Here is a 15,733-nt window from a genome sequence, read left to right as displayed (position 1 = left end):
CATTTTCTAAGATTTATTATTCACTAAATTTCATCCTACAATGGACAGCACCTTTCCATCCATAATGATATGCTCAGCTCTGTGAGCTCACAAAAAGTTTTTAGATACATTATCATCTAATCACCCCCAAACTATTTTTAATAAGCTTTTTATTTTGGAATACTTTCAGATCTACCAAAAGTTGTAAAAATATCATACCATACCATGGAGAGTACACCTTCACCCAAGTTCAGTTTCCCGTAATGATAACATTTTAACATTACTTAAGTCAAAACTAAAGAAGCCACATTTTCCTTGTAATTGTCATGCACTAGTCCTTAATCAATAATCACATGACTGTTTCTTACCAGGTGTCTCAGTGGTAAAGAATTTGCTTGCCAACGCAGGAGACGTAAGGGACATGGGTTCAATCCTTGGATTGGGAAGATCCGCTGGGGGAGGAAATGGCAATCCACTCCAGTATCCTTGCCTGGGAAATCCCATGCACAGAGAAGCTGGTGGATATAGTCACAAAGAATCGGACGTGACAGAGCATACGCGCACACATGACTATCAGTCATTACTAGTTTAGACTTGATTTGGTTTGGGCCTTTTTTTAAAATTTACTAATGTCCTTTTTTCTGTTCTAAGATCTAATCCAGGACACATGTTGCACTTAGTGTTCCGTTAGTTTCCTCTAGTCTGTGACAGGTTCTCACTATTTCCTTGTTTTTCATGACCTTGACAGTTCTCAGAGTACTGATTAAGTATATTCATATAACATCCCTCGAATTGGGATTTGTCTGATGTCTTTATTTTGAGTAGAGAGACTTACAGTTTTTTGGAAGGAAAACTACAGAGGCTAAGTGCCCTGGTCATCACATTTTATCAGGGATACATGATACCCATGCTATATTCAGGGGGATATTAAACTTGATCAGTCGGCTAAGGTGGCATTACCAGGTTTCCTCACTGGAAAGTCGCTATCTTTACCTTTTTCTTTTCTTTATTCTTTAGAACTGAGTCACTAAATCTAACGGAATGGGGCTCCAAGCTTACCTCCTGGAGAAGGGAGTATCTATCTACATACATTATTTGAAATTCTTCTGCAAAGATGTGTCTCTTCTTTCCTATTTATTTATTCAAGTTATTCACTTATGTCAATATAGACTTGTATATAAGTATTTTATACTTGAGTTATAATCCAGTATTGTTACTTATTTTCTTGCTCGGATTTTTTTCAGTGTTGGCCACTAGGATTTCTTTCTGATTGCCCTGTGTCCTTTTCAACACAGTGCCATTTCTTTTTTTTTTTCCTTTGCTTTTCTTCCTTCTTTCATTTTTTCCTCCTTTCCTTTCAAACATCCTTACTTTCTGGTAATGCCAGATGAATATTGTATTGTCATTTTGTATTTTTTCTGCCCCAACACTAAAATTCACCATTTTCTAAGATGACTTGGTTCCTTTTATTGGAAAATGGTGTTTAGAAACCAAGATCTAGTTGCTGGGTATTCAAGTTGTTACTGGAATGACATTGCTTCTAGATCCTCCCAGTGGAGAATTTAGTAAAGTATGTATGTATGTGGCCTATGAATCTATCCATCTGTGTGTGTGTGTGTGTGTGTGTGTGTGTGTGTACTGATGTCTCCAACTTTAGATAGTATCACAGGGCCAAACTCTATTTTATATATATAGTTATTAAACATATTTCGGAGTTGAGGCTTAAGGTCTTGACCTAGGTTTCATATCTAGTGAGTAGAACCTGAACTTAACCTGGGACTTTGAACTTCAGACCTGCAACTCTTCACTTCAGCAAATGTGTGTTTGGCAGAGATTATGAAGCACATTCAAAGTAGCCAGTTCTCAATATCAGAAAGTAAACATCTCTTGGTTTTAGTTTTAATGGAAATATTATGAAGAGCTTAAGTTCTAAGAATCTTGCCCAAGGATCCCAACTTTCCCCTTACCGGTTAAATCATTTGGTCAGTCATTCACATAGCCAGCCACACCTCAACAAACATTTCTTGAGCACTTACTGTGTGCTAGCCCCACTGCAAGGCACATTGAGTAAGCTATCTCTTTTAACCATCACAAATCTGCAGGACAAATATGATTCCTCCGTTTTATAGATAAGTCCACTGAGACCTGGAGGATCAAAAGACTTGCCTATAGTCCTGTAGCTTCTACAGAATGATTTTTTTTTTCCCTAGGCAGCAAGTATTTATAGAGAGAGAATTATGTAGGACAGTATTCCAGTAAATGAGGCAGGCAGTCACGATGCAAATAGTGATTCTACAAGGGAGGCAGACTTGTAAACAAACTCTGATGAAGAGACAAGTGTTCTAACAGAGGGTGCAAAGAGGAACAGAAAGCTCAGCAGAGCAGGGCTGGGCTCTCCCTGGAAAGGAGTGGAGATGGCTACCTCCACGGTGCAGCCGGTGTTGACTACATATGCAGGCTTCTGGTTACATCTGCCTCAGAGCCCTTGTTTTTGGGTACTTGGCTTAGAACCCTTCCAGTTCTCTGCACAGTCAGCTACCTCTCCTCCTTCAGCTTTCTGCTGAAATGTCCCTCCTCACACTCCATCTGAAGGTCTTCTGTGTGCTCTCACACAGCACTTTGTTTCTTTCATAGCACTTGAGGATAGGAACCATGTCTTTTTCATTCACCATCATGTTTCCAGGGCTGTGCAATGCCTGACACATAGTAGGTGCTTTATAAGTTTTGTTACATGAAAGACAAGATGGAAAGGGCCTTTCTGAACGTATATTTGCTTTACTTCCTCCCTTGCAAGGGTTTATCTGGTCTCAGTGGAACATACCAGAGTATAAAAGGTTTAGCTGATTTTAGAACATGAAGCAGTTTTTACAAATACGTGCGGAGTCCCACCCAAGGGCATCTGGTTCAGTACTTCTACAAAACTTCTGATGAGCATTGAAGGGTAAAAACTGTTGGTCCAAGCCTGAAAGCTGCCATCAACAAGCCTGAAAATGTCGTTTCTCCTCCTGCTGCTGGCCTTTTCTTGGTCATCTGGTAGTTAGTTTCCCAGACACCCAAAGTCACATGTCTCCATTTACCCGCAGCCTCATCCTTGGTTCCTTGACTTCTGCCCCTTTTCTCATGGATTCATTAACAAACTCTGTTTATGGGCTTTAAGTCTCCAAACCCCCACTGCTAAGACCTCTTAGAAGGGCTGAGGGAACTGAAGGTTTTAGAAACAATATATTTAGAGTTCACTCCTTTTTTATGGATTTTCTCATAACAGTTTGCTAATTGTACTAAATGGCACTGAAGTTGTCTACACCCAAGGAGGGAAAGGAAGATACCTATTAACCAGCTCAGGTAGCTCCCATTCCAAAAATTAATATAAAAATAAACCCCAGGACTCCCATTCTTCTCCAGCCACTATCTAATTTTTTCCTTCCTCTAACTGAGGGGTAGTTCAATATTGTGGTTATGAGCACAGATCTTAGAGATAGACCACCTGGGCTCAAAACCTGGCTGCATTTCTTACACTCTATCTCTCCTTAAATTGCTCAATTGCTCTGGGCCTCAGTTTCTTCATCTGTAAAGTGGACATAATACTCAGGCTTCATAGGGTAGTTGTGAATATTTAACAATTTAATATATATCTCCAGGTGTATGTATATACATACATACCTATAAGTGTGTATATGCATTTTATAGTGGGGCAGGAGATTGAGTTTTAGGATGGTGCTTTCTTTGCTTATAATAAGCATTAATAAGTGTTAGTTAGGAGCAGCAGCAACTTCCAGCTATCTTTTAAAGGAGGAGAGCTTTTCTTCACTTCCCATTTGCTTCTCAAGTTATTGCAGCTTGGCCTCTAGCCCCATCACTCTAACGAAACACTTCTCCTTAAGGCCACTGATGACTTCCTAAACATCAAATCCAAGATCATTCTTGTCCATTATCCTGTATTTAGCACTGCTTGCCACTCCCTTCCAGAAACTTCTCTGCTCTTTCCTGGTTCTCCTTGCACTGCTCTATCTCCTTGAGGCTACCCTTCCCTTCCTAAGCACCAGGACCCACCCAGCCAGGACTCTGCTCACTCTGGGCTTTCTCTCTGAGTAATTATAGTCCGGACAGCCTGACAGTTAAGCACAGACTGCCCAATGCCGTCCTGCGGGGATCAGTGACCCTGGCCCCACCGTGCACTTGCTAAGTGATCTGAGATACATCATTTACCTGCCTTGTGTTTTTTCACATGTTAAATGAGGAATAGAGTAGAGCCTACCTCCAAGGGCTAATGTGGAGACTACACAAACTGGCATGTGTGGAAATTCTTGGAACAGTGACTGATCGGCATGAGCAAACGAGACATTCGCTCTTGCTATTAAGCCTCACAAAGTTCAAGACTTTCCTCAGAGCTTCAGCCACTGCATGCAGTTGCTAGATAAATATCTTCTTTTGTAGGTCCCAAAGACAGCTTGAACATAACATGTTAGAAACTGGACTATTACCTTTTCCCCACATCAGCTATTCTTCCCATATTGCATTATTTCAGTTTTGACACCAGCCTTCACCCTTCTAAATGGTTCTTTCTAGTCTATTCCCCTTCTTCATCCTCAATTCTGCCTGCCTCATTCAGGGACTTATCATTTCTTTGGCCATCTGATGCAAAGATTGGAAGAGACCCTGATGCTGGGAAAGATTGAGGGCAGAGGAGAAGGGGGCAGTAGAGTATAAGTGATGGTTGGATGGCATCCTTGACTCAATGGACGTGAGTTTGAGCAAGCTCCAAGAGATAGTGAAAGACAGGGAAGTTTGACATGCTGTAGTCCATGGAGTCACAAAGAACTGGACATGATTTAGCAACTGAAATCATTCTAGGGTAGAGTCCTGCAGCAGCTTTGTGATTGATATCTCCACCTCCCACCTTGAAACCCTCAAATCCAGGCACCCAAGTGATGTTTCCAAAATGCAAATCTGACATGCTCCCTTTCTTGCTTGAATCCCTCACAGCCATCCGTCAAGGTCAAGACAAAGCCTGAGTTCCATAAACTAGCCTGTCCTTACCTCCCCAGCCTTGTTCGTGGAGTAACTGGTTCATCCACTTCTCTGCAGCAGCTCAGCACTTATCATTCCCATCACATCCTGCTTGTTCTCACCTCCCAACCTTGTTCTATTTTCCCCTGCACCTGTAATGCCCTTTCCCTGAGTCATCTTTTAAGATCTAGTTAGTTCAGCCGTCACCTTCTTCAAGAAACCACTGGACACCTATGCTCCTACTCCAGTGAGGATTATATTCTGTTCTTCATTGTCCCCATGATACTAACAGCTATATCCTAACAGCTAGAATTGCAGTTTCCAGCTTGTATGTTAGTTTATGTGTCTGAAGCTATGAGATTGACAGCTGGACTATAATTGTCAGGCTGGGACTACACTTGAGCCAGTTCTCTCTCCCCACTGCTTGTTCTGGGTATAGGAGGTTGGCACACTGCCCAATAGATGTGCATTGAATGAATGGATTACATTTGAACCCAGTTCTTTCTATGAAATAGGACAGTAATGCCTTTATAATTCCTCTTCTTGCTACATTCCTTCCCAACACTAGCTAGTGTCTATACTTCCAGTGAGTCTTCTTCTTTATCTCTTTAACAGACCAATCCTTAAGATGGTCTTAATCTTAATCCTTAAGATGCCTTGATCCCATTTTTTAGCAATGAAGTTTTTTGTTGTTTTTTTTTTAAAGAATGTCTTGATCCATCTATCTAGACTTGGGCTTTCCTGTCACTAGTCTTCCAGATGACTCATCATGGGCATCCATTCTGTCCTTTCCACTCCTCCTTTCTGAACAAGAACATAATTATCCCCCAGAAATGCATCTCTGTGTTATTCTCCTCTTGTAACAACCTAGAATTCAGTATAATAGGAGCCTCAACTTGAATGAGTTTTGGAAGCATAAGAATATACCTCCAAAGGCTGCTACGGAACAGAGGCTACCACAGTTCTTGGAATCAAGAAGATGCTCAATAAATGGTGACATTTAAAAAAAATAAAATGAATCCATGAGTGAGCTCTAAAATCAAATTGACAAGAGGGTGGAGTTTAGAGTCTCCCCTATTTAAAACCAAAATGTTCTCTAGTAACCAGCAGTTAATCCTTTGTTCTTATTCAATAAAAGTAATCTCTGATCCTGAGCTCCATTTTTTTTTTTCAACATGGGCTGTGTGTGTGTGTGTGTGTGTGTGTGTGTGTGTGTGTGTGTGTTTGGGTAAATTTCTTTAATCTATCTGTGTTGTTATGACTTGACATTTTTATCTCAGGTACATATAAAATAAAAATGAAAGTGTTCTCAGTTTAGCAGAATTTCTATGTCAAACAAGGAAAGGAAATTACTTCCTCTATCATCATTGTTACATTGGTGCCTCCATCGCTACTACCACAGGCAACTCTAGCAAACTAGTAGCTCAAAACCTGAACTAAGTTGAATAAAATCAAGCTTCTCTTCTCCTTCGGTTGTTTAGCCAACCTACCAGCTTGCTGTATTTGCTCTTCTTCTGTTCTCCACCTTAACTCTGTATAGTATGTGAGTATTTTCTCACAAATCCAGGTCTAGAAGAAAACAAATTATTAAATGAAAAAAGGAGTCAATTGTGCGATCATCAGAGTTTTAGATTAAGGAAATTTCCTTCTTGAGTGATAGCTGTTCTTCAACTGTGACTTGGCAAATTATTAGAAAATCAAATGTTAGTTTTGAAGAGAACGTACATCCAAGAACAGTTTTTGTGTGCCTTAATATTTTGGAAGACCTAATAAAGTTTTCCAAATTACCTCACTTAATAAATTAATGCCATTCCTGTAAGACAAACATATCTTTGATACCTGAGGCCAGGAATGGTTCAGTTCAGTTCAGTTCAGTCACTCAGTCACGTCCAACTCTTTGCAACCCTATGAATCGCAGCACACCAGGCCTCCCTGTCCATTACCAGCTCCCGGAGTCCACCCAAACCCATGTCCATTGAGTCGGTGATGCCATCCAGACATCTCATCCTCTGTTGTCCCCTTCTCCTCCTGCCCCCAATCCCTCCCAGCATCAGAGTCTTTTCCAATGAGTCAGCTCTTCGCATCAGGTGTCCAAAGTATTGGAGTTTCAGCTTTAGCATCAGTCCTTCCGATGAACACCTAGGACTGATCTCCTTTAGGATGGGCTAGTTGGATCTCTTTGCAGTCCAAGGGACCCTCAAGAGTCTTCTCCAACACCACAGTTCCAAAGCATCAATTCTTAGGCACTCAGCTTTCTTTATAGTCCAACTCTCGGTACTAGGGTGAAAAAGTCTTGACTGACACTGATAGACTTTCAAGTCATGGGCAGTCATTCTGTTATTCTCATAATATACATTTACTAAGCCCCTACTGTATGATAGGTACACATTAGGGGATGAAAAATGAAAGGTAATTGACAACCACAATTTGAATGACTGTAACACACCAAAAGCTGGACTAAGTACTTATCATACATCATTGAAAATCCTCTCATACAATTGCAGTTATTCCATTATCCCAATTTTATAGATGAGAAATCAAAATTCAAGTAAATTGTCAGTTGTGGAGTTGTTTATTTGACAGTGTTTCTAAAGTTTCTCTTTAAACATCTCAGGAAACTATAAGCAATGAGATAAATTACAGGGGAATATAGCCATCTAGATGCAGAAAAGTCAGCCTAAAAACTTAAATTGGAACAGAATATAGTGTCTAAAAATAAACTCAAATGCATTTGAGATTTTTGTTTTTGATTTAAAAAAATAGCATTTCAAATCAGTGACAAAACACTGGCATATTCAGTAAATGGGTGGGATTAAAGACTAGCCATTTAGGAATAATATTTAAGGTGGATACTTGTCTATTCTTTACAGCAAAATAAATTCCAAATGAATTAAAGGTTGAGTCATAAAGAATGGAAAGAAGAAAAACCTAAGTAATTTTATTTGTAATTTGTGATCCCAAAGTCACAAAGGGAAATATGAATGCATGTAACTGGTGAAAAACCTGACATATACAAAGTCAGAAGACAAATGGCAAACTGGGAAAGCATTTTTGTAATATGCCACACTATGAATTATTTTCTCCATGATTCAAACAGCTCTTACACACACACACACACACACACACACACACACAAAACCAGAGCAAGGCAAGAATTTTAAAAATGGCTTATGGAGGAAGATCAAAGGGCCAAAAATATAGGGAGAAATGATGATCCTTTTCTCATAATTAAAAAAGTAAAAATTAAATGAGATTCCATCGACCTCATGTATTTTGCCTCCACAATACTCTTTGAAGATCATTAGACAAGAAATTATCACAGAAATAGAAAGGCTGTAAATATCAGAGACCACTAAATTAAATCACTCCCTGAAGACTTGAAGGTTTAAAACTCTAACAGAACTGAGAATAGCATTTAACACCATTCTCGAATGTACAGCCTGCTATTCAGTCATTTCGCCCAGCATTTCAAAGGATTTGATAGACACCCCAAGCTGCATTTTAGTTTAAGCCCACATTTGGAAGCTTGGAGAATATGTCTACTCAGACTTAAATTTTAAGTCTTATTTGGAGGTCATTAAACTCTTGGAGATCTCAAGAATCCTCAGTGGATGGCACTAATAACACAAATGTTACCCTTGACTACTGATAAGGAGAAGAAATCAAATAATTCAAGGAAGGTACTTAAATGCTATTCAAATTTGTAAACCTTTCTTGCCTGCTTTTGAGAAGTTTAAAAATAATGGCAACTGTATCTCTCTTGAGAATATGCTTTCTTCCCTTAGCTCAAGAAAAGCTAATGACCCTAGTGAATTTGAACAGTTCTAAGAGATACTTTGAGTTTTAAAGTTTTAATAAGTAGTCTCTCAGCTTCCACTCTTGGCCCTCATCTTCACCTAATTAATCACCCACATCAGAGCTCAGATCAGAAATCACTTCTTCTAAGAAGTTTTCCTTGATGCCCCAAGTTAGGTCCTCTAGGATTTCTCTCCTTTCATGGCTCGCCATGCTTCTAGAAATTATAATTGTAATGAAACAGTTGTACAATAAGATAAATAACTGTAAAATTGTGATTTAATGTCTGCCCCTTCTGTTAAGGTGTAAGCTCCATGAAAGCAGATAATCTGGCTGATTTAGTTTTTAAATTCTTTGTGACTTCTCCAGAGCCCAGCACATTTCACTGCATATATTAATTTCTCAATAAACATTTGTTGAATGAGCAGTATGGTATACAGAATAATGGCCTCCCCATAGAAGTCCATATCCTAATCCTCAGAATCAAAAAAGACTGTGCAAGTATGATTAAATTAAGGATCTAGAAATGGAGAGATTATCTGGGATTATCTGGCTGAACCCCATGTAATCACAAAGTTCCTTGTAAGAGAAAGGCAGGAGGATCAGCATGGGAGAAGACTGTGATAACAAATGCATTGATCAGAGTGATGCGGCCATCAGCCAAGGAATGTGTATAGCTGCTGGAGACCAGAGGCAAGGAACTTATTTCTCTCTGGAAACTGCAGGAAATGACAGGAAAAGTTTTGGGGTGGGAATAGTGTTATTTAGAATAAGACTTTTTTAAAAAGGTATTTCCTGGAGAAAAAGGATAGAGACTGTGTGACTAGATGTACAAATGATACTAATAGGTCCACAATGCAAAATTGGCCCAGAAGAAGAAAAAGAGGAAATTTAGCTAATGGTAAATGTGTATGAAGCAAAGATATTTAACAGCATAAGGGAATGATTCAAAACTGGTGGTGTTTTTCAGTTACTTTCACAGTTTTTTCTTCTTTCTTTCTCTCTCTCTATTTCCGCCCCCCCCCCCCACCTACTTTTTGGTCCCCAGAAGAAGAAAATGACATAACCTGATGTTATTTTTTTCACATATTCCAGAGTCATAAAACTGGGAAATGTAGGAACATCAAAATCAAACTGGACTTTGGGAGAGCTAAATCCTACATGTTGGAAAATAGCCACTATAGGTTACAATGGAATGCAGATAATGTAATAAACCAGAAAATTCCAGTTGGACAGGCTACTATTTGTTACAAACTTATATAAGCAATGCCTCCATGGGTATATACTACTGTGTGCTCTGATGATCAAGCAAAGGGTTGGCCTTTCCCCTTTTTTAGACTGCTAGGGAGCCATGTCATGTTGTCCTTGGAATTTTCTAAGTCCTTGAGTAAAAAAATGCAATATATATATCCATGGTTCTTTGGACTATAAGCTTCAAGAGTGAGGGCTTATATCTCTGTGAGCCCATGTAATGGCTTCCTCTGCAATTCACTCATGAGACTCTGAAGGAGATTTGAAACTGGAATGAGGAAACACCGCAATTGAAGGGAGAAAGTAATGAGAAATTGAAAACATTTGACCATAACAAATTGCAGGATCAAATGAGTATTTCCAGAACCAAGCCCCTCATTGTTGATGGAGAATCTGCTTATGCTCAGATGATTGCTCTCAGTGAGTTAGAAACATCATTAGGGCTTCCAGCCAGGAGAGTTTTATATCTGGCTCACAATCGATTCCCCAACTTTCTCTCCAATCACTGATTACAGTTGTGAAGTTGTAGTTTTCCAGAAGATAGAAGCGTGGTCCTCGTTCTTTAGAAACAATGGCTAAAAAATGCTAGGTTTTTTTTCACCAACAGTGGAAAATGCTACCAAGGTAAGAACAATTATCTTCATTTTTATGTTGATTACAATTTGCCCCCTTTGCCTGTCTTTAAGACAAGCAAACAAATAGCTTTAACAGATGTCTTTGAGTCTTTACATCCAATTTTACAGATAGCAGAGATTTGGAGGTTATATCATTTAACCATGGCAGTCTGCAAACAGAGCACGTGGTCCAAGTCTCTGAATTCCAGCACGTTTCCCACCATTGTCATGCTGTTTTCCAAGAATAAATTAAGTCTGAAATTTTAACACAAGCCAGATAATATCACCAAGGCTCAGGAGAATGGCAAATTTAGCTCCTATGGCATGTGGATGATTTAATGCGAAGGATCACATGGTTGGAAGAGTGCTAGCTCTGTATGCCTAGCACCTTTCCACCTGTGTGGAAACTCATGTAACCCAGGGACAAGCGTAGTCACAAGCATGTGATTGATAATGAAAGAAAAAAGAAATATTCATTCACCCAGTCATTTCTATGTGCAATCATTCATTCATTCATTCCACAAGCTCTTCTAAAGTATCTGTGTCGTGCCATGAATTATATATTAGGGATACACAGAATCCTTCTCATCAAGGGTTTTGTATCCTGGGAGAGAAGAGTGACAGCAAACTGGTAAGACTACAATGTAGAAAGTGTTAAGTAGTAATTACTATTATCCTTCTTTTATAGATGAGGTAACCGAGGCTTAGCGTAGATAAATAACTTGTCCCAAGTTGCAGACCCAGTAAGTTACTCTGTTCAGATTCAAATGAGACATGTCTGACACAAAAAGCCTTGCTTTTACTCCCACTCTGGGAGATGTTAATGAGTGTGCTAGAAAAGAAAGTTGTTGTTAAGTCTTAAAAGTTTGGGAAGTCTGTAAACTAAATTCCCTGCTGGGAGAGCCATTGCACATATTAGCATATGCAAGGGGTTGAGCCACTTTAGGGTAAGGAGTACCATTTGGAAAGGCATTTCCCAAACATTCAGATGTTTCAGCCAAAGCACACTGCACTATATTGACAAGGATGGGGAAACATGCAGAGAATGCGGTGCACACGGGATGCTCCAGATCTCAATATAATGTACCTCAACATTTCAGGAGTATGAATTAGACAGGACACAGTCACAGACTGGTCCTTCTCAGGTTCTGTGATGTTAAAGAGTTGAATTCTGGTACACTCAGGAGTAAAGGAAATAAAGAAACATAGTATTATTAGACATGAGTTTCTACAGGGAATAACTTTTAGTGATCAAGTTCTCTGCTATCAATTATAGCAGCAGTAGATTTGAAAATTACAGAAAATGCCTTTTCTTCACATCACACTTTGACAGCAGTGACAAGCTCCCACAAAGGAAGAAGCCCCCTGGGACATAAAATGATGCTTTTAGACATGAAATTTTTTTATTGTCAAGGAGCAGGCATTTATGAGGGGGTTTAGGGGTGGGGAGAAGCTCACTGATCTACTCTTGATCTTTTCTAAAAGTTTATTAGGACAAACTGCTCCTCACTCCCAAATTTAATGACATAAATTCATTTACAAATGGAGCAAGGTTTGAAAGAAGCTGTTCCTGAGGACTTGACTGCCCACTGGAGGTAGTAAATGCATAAATAATTCCAGTGGAAGACAGAAGAGTTAAGAGAAAAGGACAAATGGGGCTTTGAGGCCATTCCTGTTATGTAGGAAGACAAATGGAGGGAGCTCCTCTGCTTTTAATTTTTTTATCAAATAGTGGCATGTCTGACCTTTGGGTGGAATTTGCAGTCTGTTATTATATCTGTGTTCCACTATATCCTATGGTGTGACTATTTTCCAATACATAGGATTTAGCTTTACCCAAAGCATCTTTTAAAAGCACTCATGATTTCTCTTATGACGGCATTGCACTTTAACTGCGGGAGACAGTGCTGCTCTTGTCAAGCCAAGACCATACACATCTGCCCTCAGCGTTCCAGAGGGGACCCAGAAGCAGCAATTATGCCCAGCACTAAGGGGTCAGAAGGTACTTGGTAAAACCCTTGTCACTTCTTCTCCTCCTTTTTCTTCCTTGTCTTTATTCCTCACTAAACATTGGTCTCCCTAGAGAACTGAGCTGGGTTAAAATCAGATCAGTTCTCTCAAGGGGATCCAAATGGCCCTTCCTAAAAAGATGTTGCCAGCACCTTCTCTCTGCTTCATCTCACTTCCACTTACTGTGCTTACTGTACCTGTTCCTGGTGCCTCCTTGCCAGAATGGGAATTTCAGGAGACAGGAGTGTCCATTCACCCCCAGTTCTCAGGGTCCTCACCACATCCCTGTACTGGGAACAGATCATTTTTAATAAGCAACAGGGCAATGTGTATTGAGTTCTTTTTTTTTTTTTTAAGCATTTATTGTTGAATTTGTGCTCATTATTGAAAATTTAGGAAAAAGTTATCACCAACTATTATTATGGCATATTTCTTTGCAAGGGCCTTCCCAGGTGGTACGGTGGCAAAGAATCTGCCTGCCAATGCAGGAGACACAGGAGATGCAAGTTCGATCCCTGGGTCCGGAAGATCCCCTGGAATAGGAAATGACAACCCAGTCCAGTATTCTTGCCTGGAAAATTCCATGAACAGAGGGGCCTGGTGGGCTACAGTCCACAGGGCTGCAAAGAGTCGACTGAGCACACACACGCACACATTTGCAGGATTTTTTTCTTTTCTGTATGTGCAAAATCTGATAACCTATTTTCTGTATGTGCAAAATCTGATAACCTATTTTTTCTTTGCTTGGCACAATATCATAAATGTTTTCTTTCACTTTTATTTCTATATCTATTGAGCACTTACAATGTATTAGAAACTGTGCTAGACCCTGTAGGTGCTCGAGATGGGCCTCAAATTCAAAGGGATATTTCCAAAGCAGAGAAACAGGGGACCCATAATTAAGACAGAAGAACACCACCCTCAATGTTGTGGAGAATGAACTTTAAGCTAACAAGGGCCGCCAAAAAGGAAATCATAACAGAAATTTGCACCTCCTGCACTGGGGCTTTCAGACCCAAAGACAAGTCACTGAGCTTGGCATAGCAGGCAAGAAGACAAAGGTTCAGATGGCGTCTTTTTTGGACACTGGCTCTGAGATCTACAGCCAATTTCCTAGCTTTTATGCATCTCAATTTCTTCATCTGTAAAAAGGTCATATCTCTCAGAGATGCTGTGAAGATTAAATAACATAATATTTGCAAAGCACTTAGCATAGCATCTGGCACAAAGCAAATCCCTTATTAAAGAGAGTTATTAACATGAAATTGCTTTCCTGTAAGTTATTTTATCAGAAAGCTATAGAATAACGCATTTATTGCTAAGTGACAAACAAAAAACCTAACTTTGGAAACCCAAAAAAATAAAAGATGGGATACAAGTTGTAATATTGTCTAACTTTATTTTTATAGGAGGCATGGACATTTACACTTGAGAAGGCCAGACAGATTGTCAAGAAATCTCCAGCTCTGGTAAGCAACTGACAGGCAGAATGCCAGCATTGTCCTTGGCACATTCACCTCCCTCTGGCCTCTGCTCTCCCACTCCGAAGGCCAGGGGCTACTCCTGACACAGGCCCACAACACTCCACAGCTGAATTGGGACTGACGTAGGAATATGAGCCCCGTCCTCTTTTTTTCTCTTTTTTCTCCTCCCTTCTCTCTACAGCTGCATTTCTCACCTTCAGTTGGAGCTGGATAATCCTTAGTTGTGGGTTCTGCCCAGGGCATTGTAGGGTGTTAGCAGTATCCCTGTCCTCTATCCGCTAGATGCTACCCGCCTCCCCCATAGTCACCGCAACCAAAAATGTCTTCTGGCATTGTCACATATCCTCTGGCACTCGCTGTTGAGAATTGCTGCCCTCCAGCAGATGATACTATAACCTCCTGCTCCATCACTTTCTAAACATGTGATCTCGGCTGAGCCTCAGTTCCCCTGTCAGTGAGACAGGGACAATGACAGCGTTCCTTTCTCAAAGCTAGGTATCAGGACCTAAGAGAGCCCATGTGTGTAAAGTGCCTAGTATCATACCTGGGACATATCAAGCACTCAACAGATGCTAGCTAAAATCATCACCATTAGTATTCTTTTCCCCTAATTTTTCCTTTTTGCAATCATAGTTTTATTCAATAGACAGAATGCTTAGTTCAAACTGGTTATCATTAAGTCAAGTATTTGACTTGGGCCCTGGTGGTCATTCAGCCCCAGATGAAAAGGAAGCAGAAAGGTAAACCTTTGAAGAAGTATCTCCCCTGATGCTAAGCAGTTCTGGCAGGAAGGAAACATTCATCAGAGATGAGAGGACATGGCCCTCATCCTTGGCTTCTCCCTGCTGGCCCAGCTTATCCTTCACCTGATGCAATACATTCAAAGTAGTATTGATTTGGCAACATGGAAATAAAGGGGAGGAAAATTCCTTGTGGCTCAGCCTGCCAGATTTAGCAAATAAAAATGGAAGATTAAATTTGAATTTCAAATAAATAATGATTAATTTTTAGTGTAAGTATGTCCAGCACAATATTTTATTTGGCAACCCTACTTGAGGGGGGCACATGGGTTTTGATGTACAAGTCTGATACATGTTGAATGATAGCATGAAGACATTTCTACACAATCGATTAAGCAATCATAATGCCTGCATCTTCAATTATTACTTAATTCAGTGAGTAATTAAAGGCCAACCATAACTGGTTCAATTAATCCACTTAAGACATTGAACAAGAAACTGAAGCTTCATATGAAACCTTGACCACCACCTTCAGAACTCTAAACAGACTGGAGAATAATACCATTTTTCTTTTAATTCTTCTCAATATGCATCTACAAATTTATTCTCAGAGCCTTGTTTACTTCACTAGCACAAACTGCCTTGGCATTGACTCAAAGGCTAATTAGGACTTTACAATTTTTCATTTCTGTCACCAAAATTGCCAGCATAATTCATGCGGCAGGATTCCAATCATGCCTTGCAAGAAGCCAAAAAAAAAAAAAATCAACTGAACAATTCAACAATTAAAAAAAAGCTCCTCAAAAATATCCTCCAATTTATTTACTCTCTGAATTAAAGCTATCAAAGAAAA

At 39.7% G+C, this 15,733-nt stretch overlaps 1 protein-coding gene across 1 annotated transcript in view; it reads left to right on the top strand.

Moving 5' to 3' along the window:
- The window catches only part of AOAH (acyloxyacyl hydrolase), a 198,423-nt gene that overhangs the window by 52,611 nt on the left and 130,079 nt on the right, over nt 1-15,733 (top strand). The window contains exon 6 of the mRNA XM_018047156.1: nt 14,066-14,125. Within this exon, the coding sequence (XP_017902645.1) occupies nt 14,066-14,125 (60 nt within the window). The remainder of the gene's footprint in view (nt 1-14,065; nt 14,126-15,733) is intronic.

This window comes from Capra hircus, chromosome 4 (genome assembly GCF_001704415.2).
Source record: "Capra hircus breed San Clemente chromosome 4, ASM170441v1, whole genome shotgun sequence".
NCBI classification, from domain to species: Eukaryota; Metazoa; Chordata; class Mammalia; order Artiodactyla; family Bovidae; genus Capra; species Capra hircus.
Note: the sequence above shows the minus strand (reverse complement) of the source record. Positions and strands in the feature narration are given on the sequence as shown.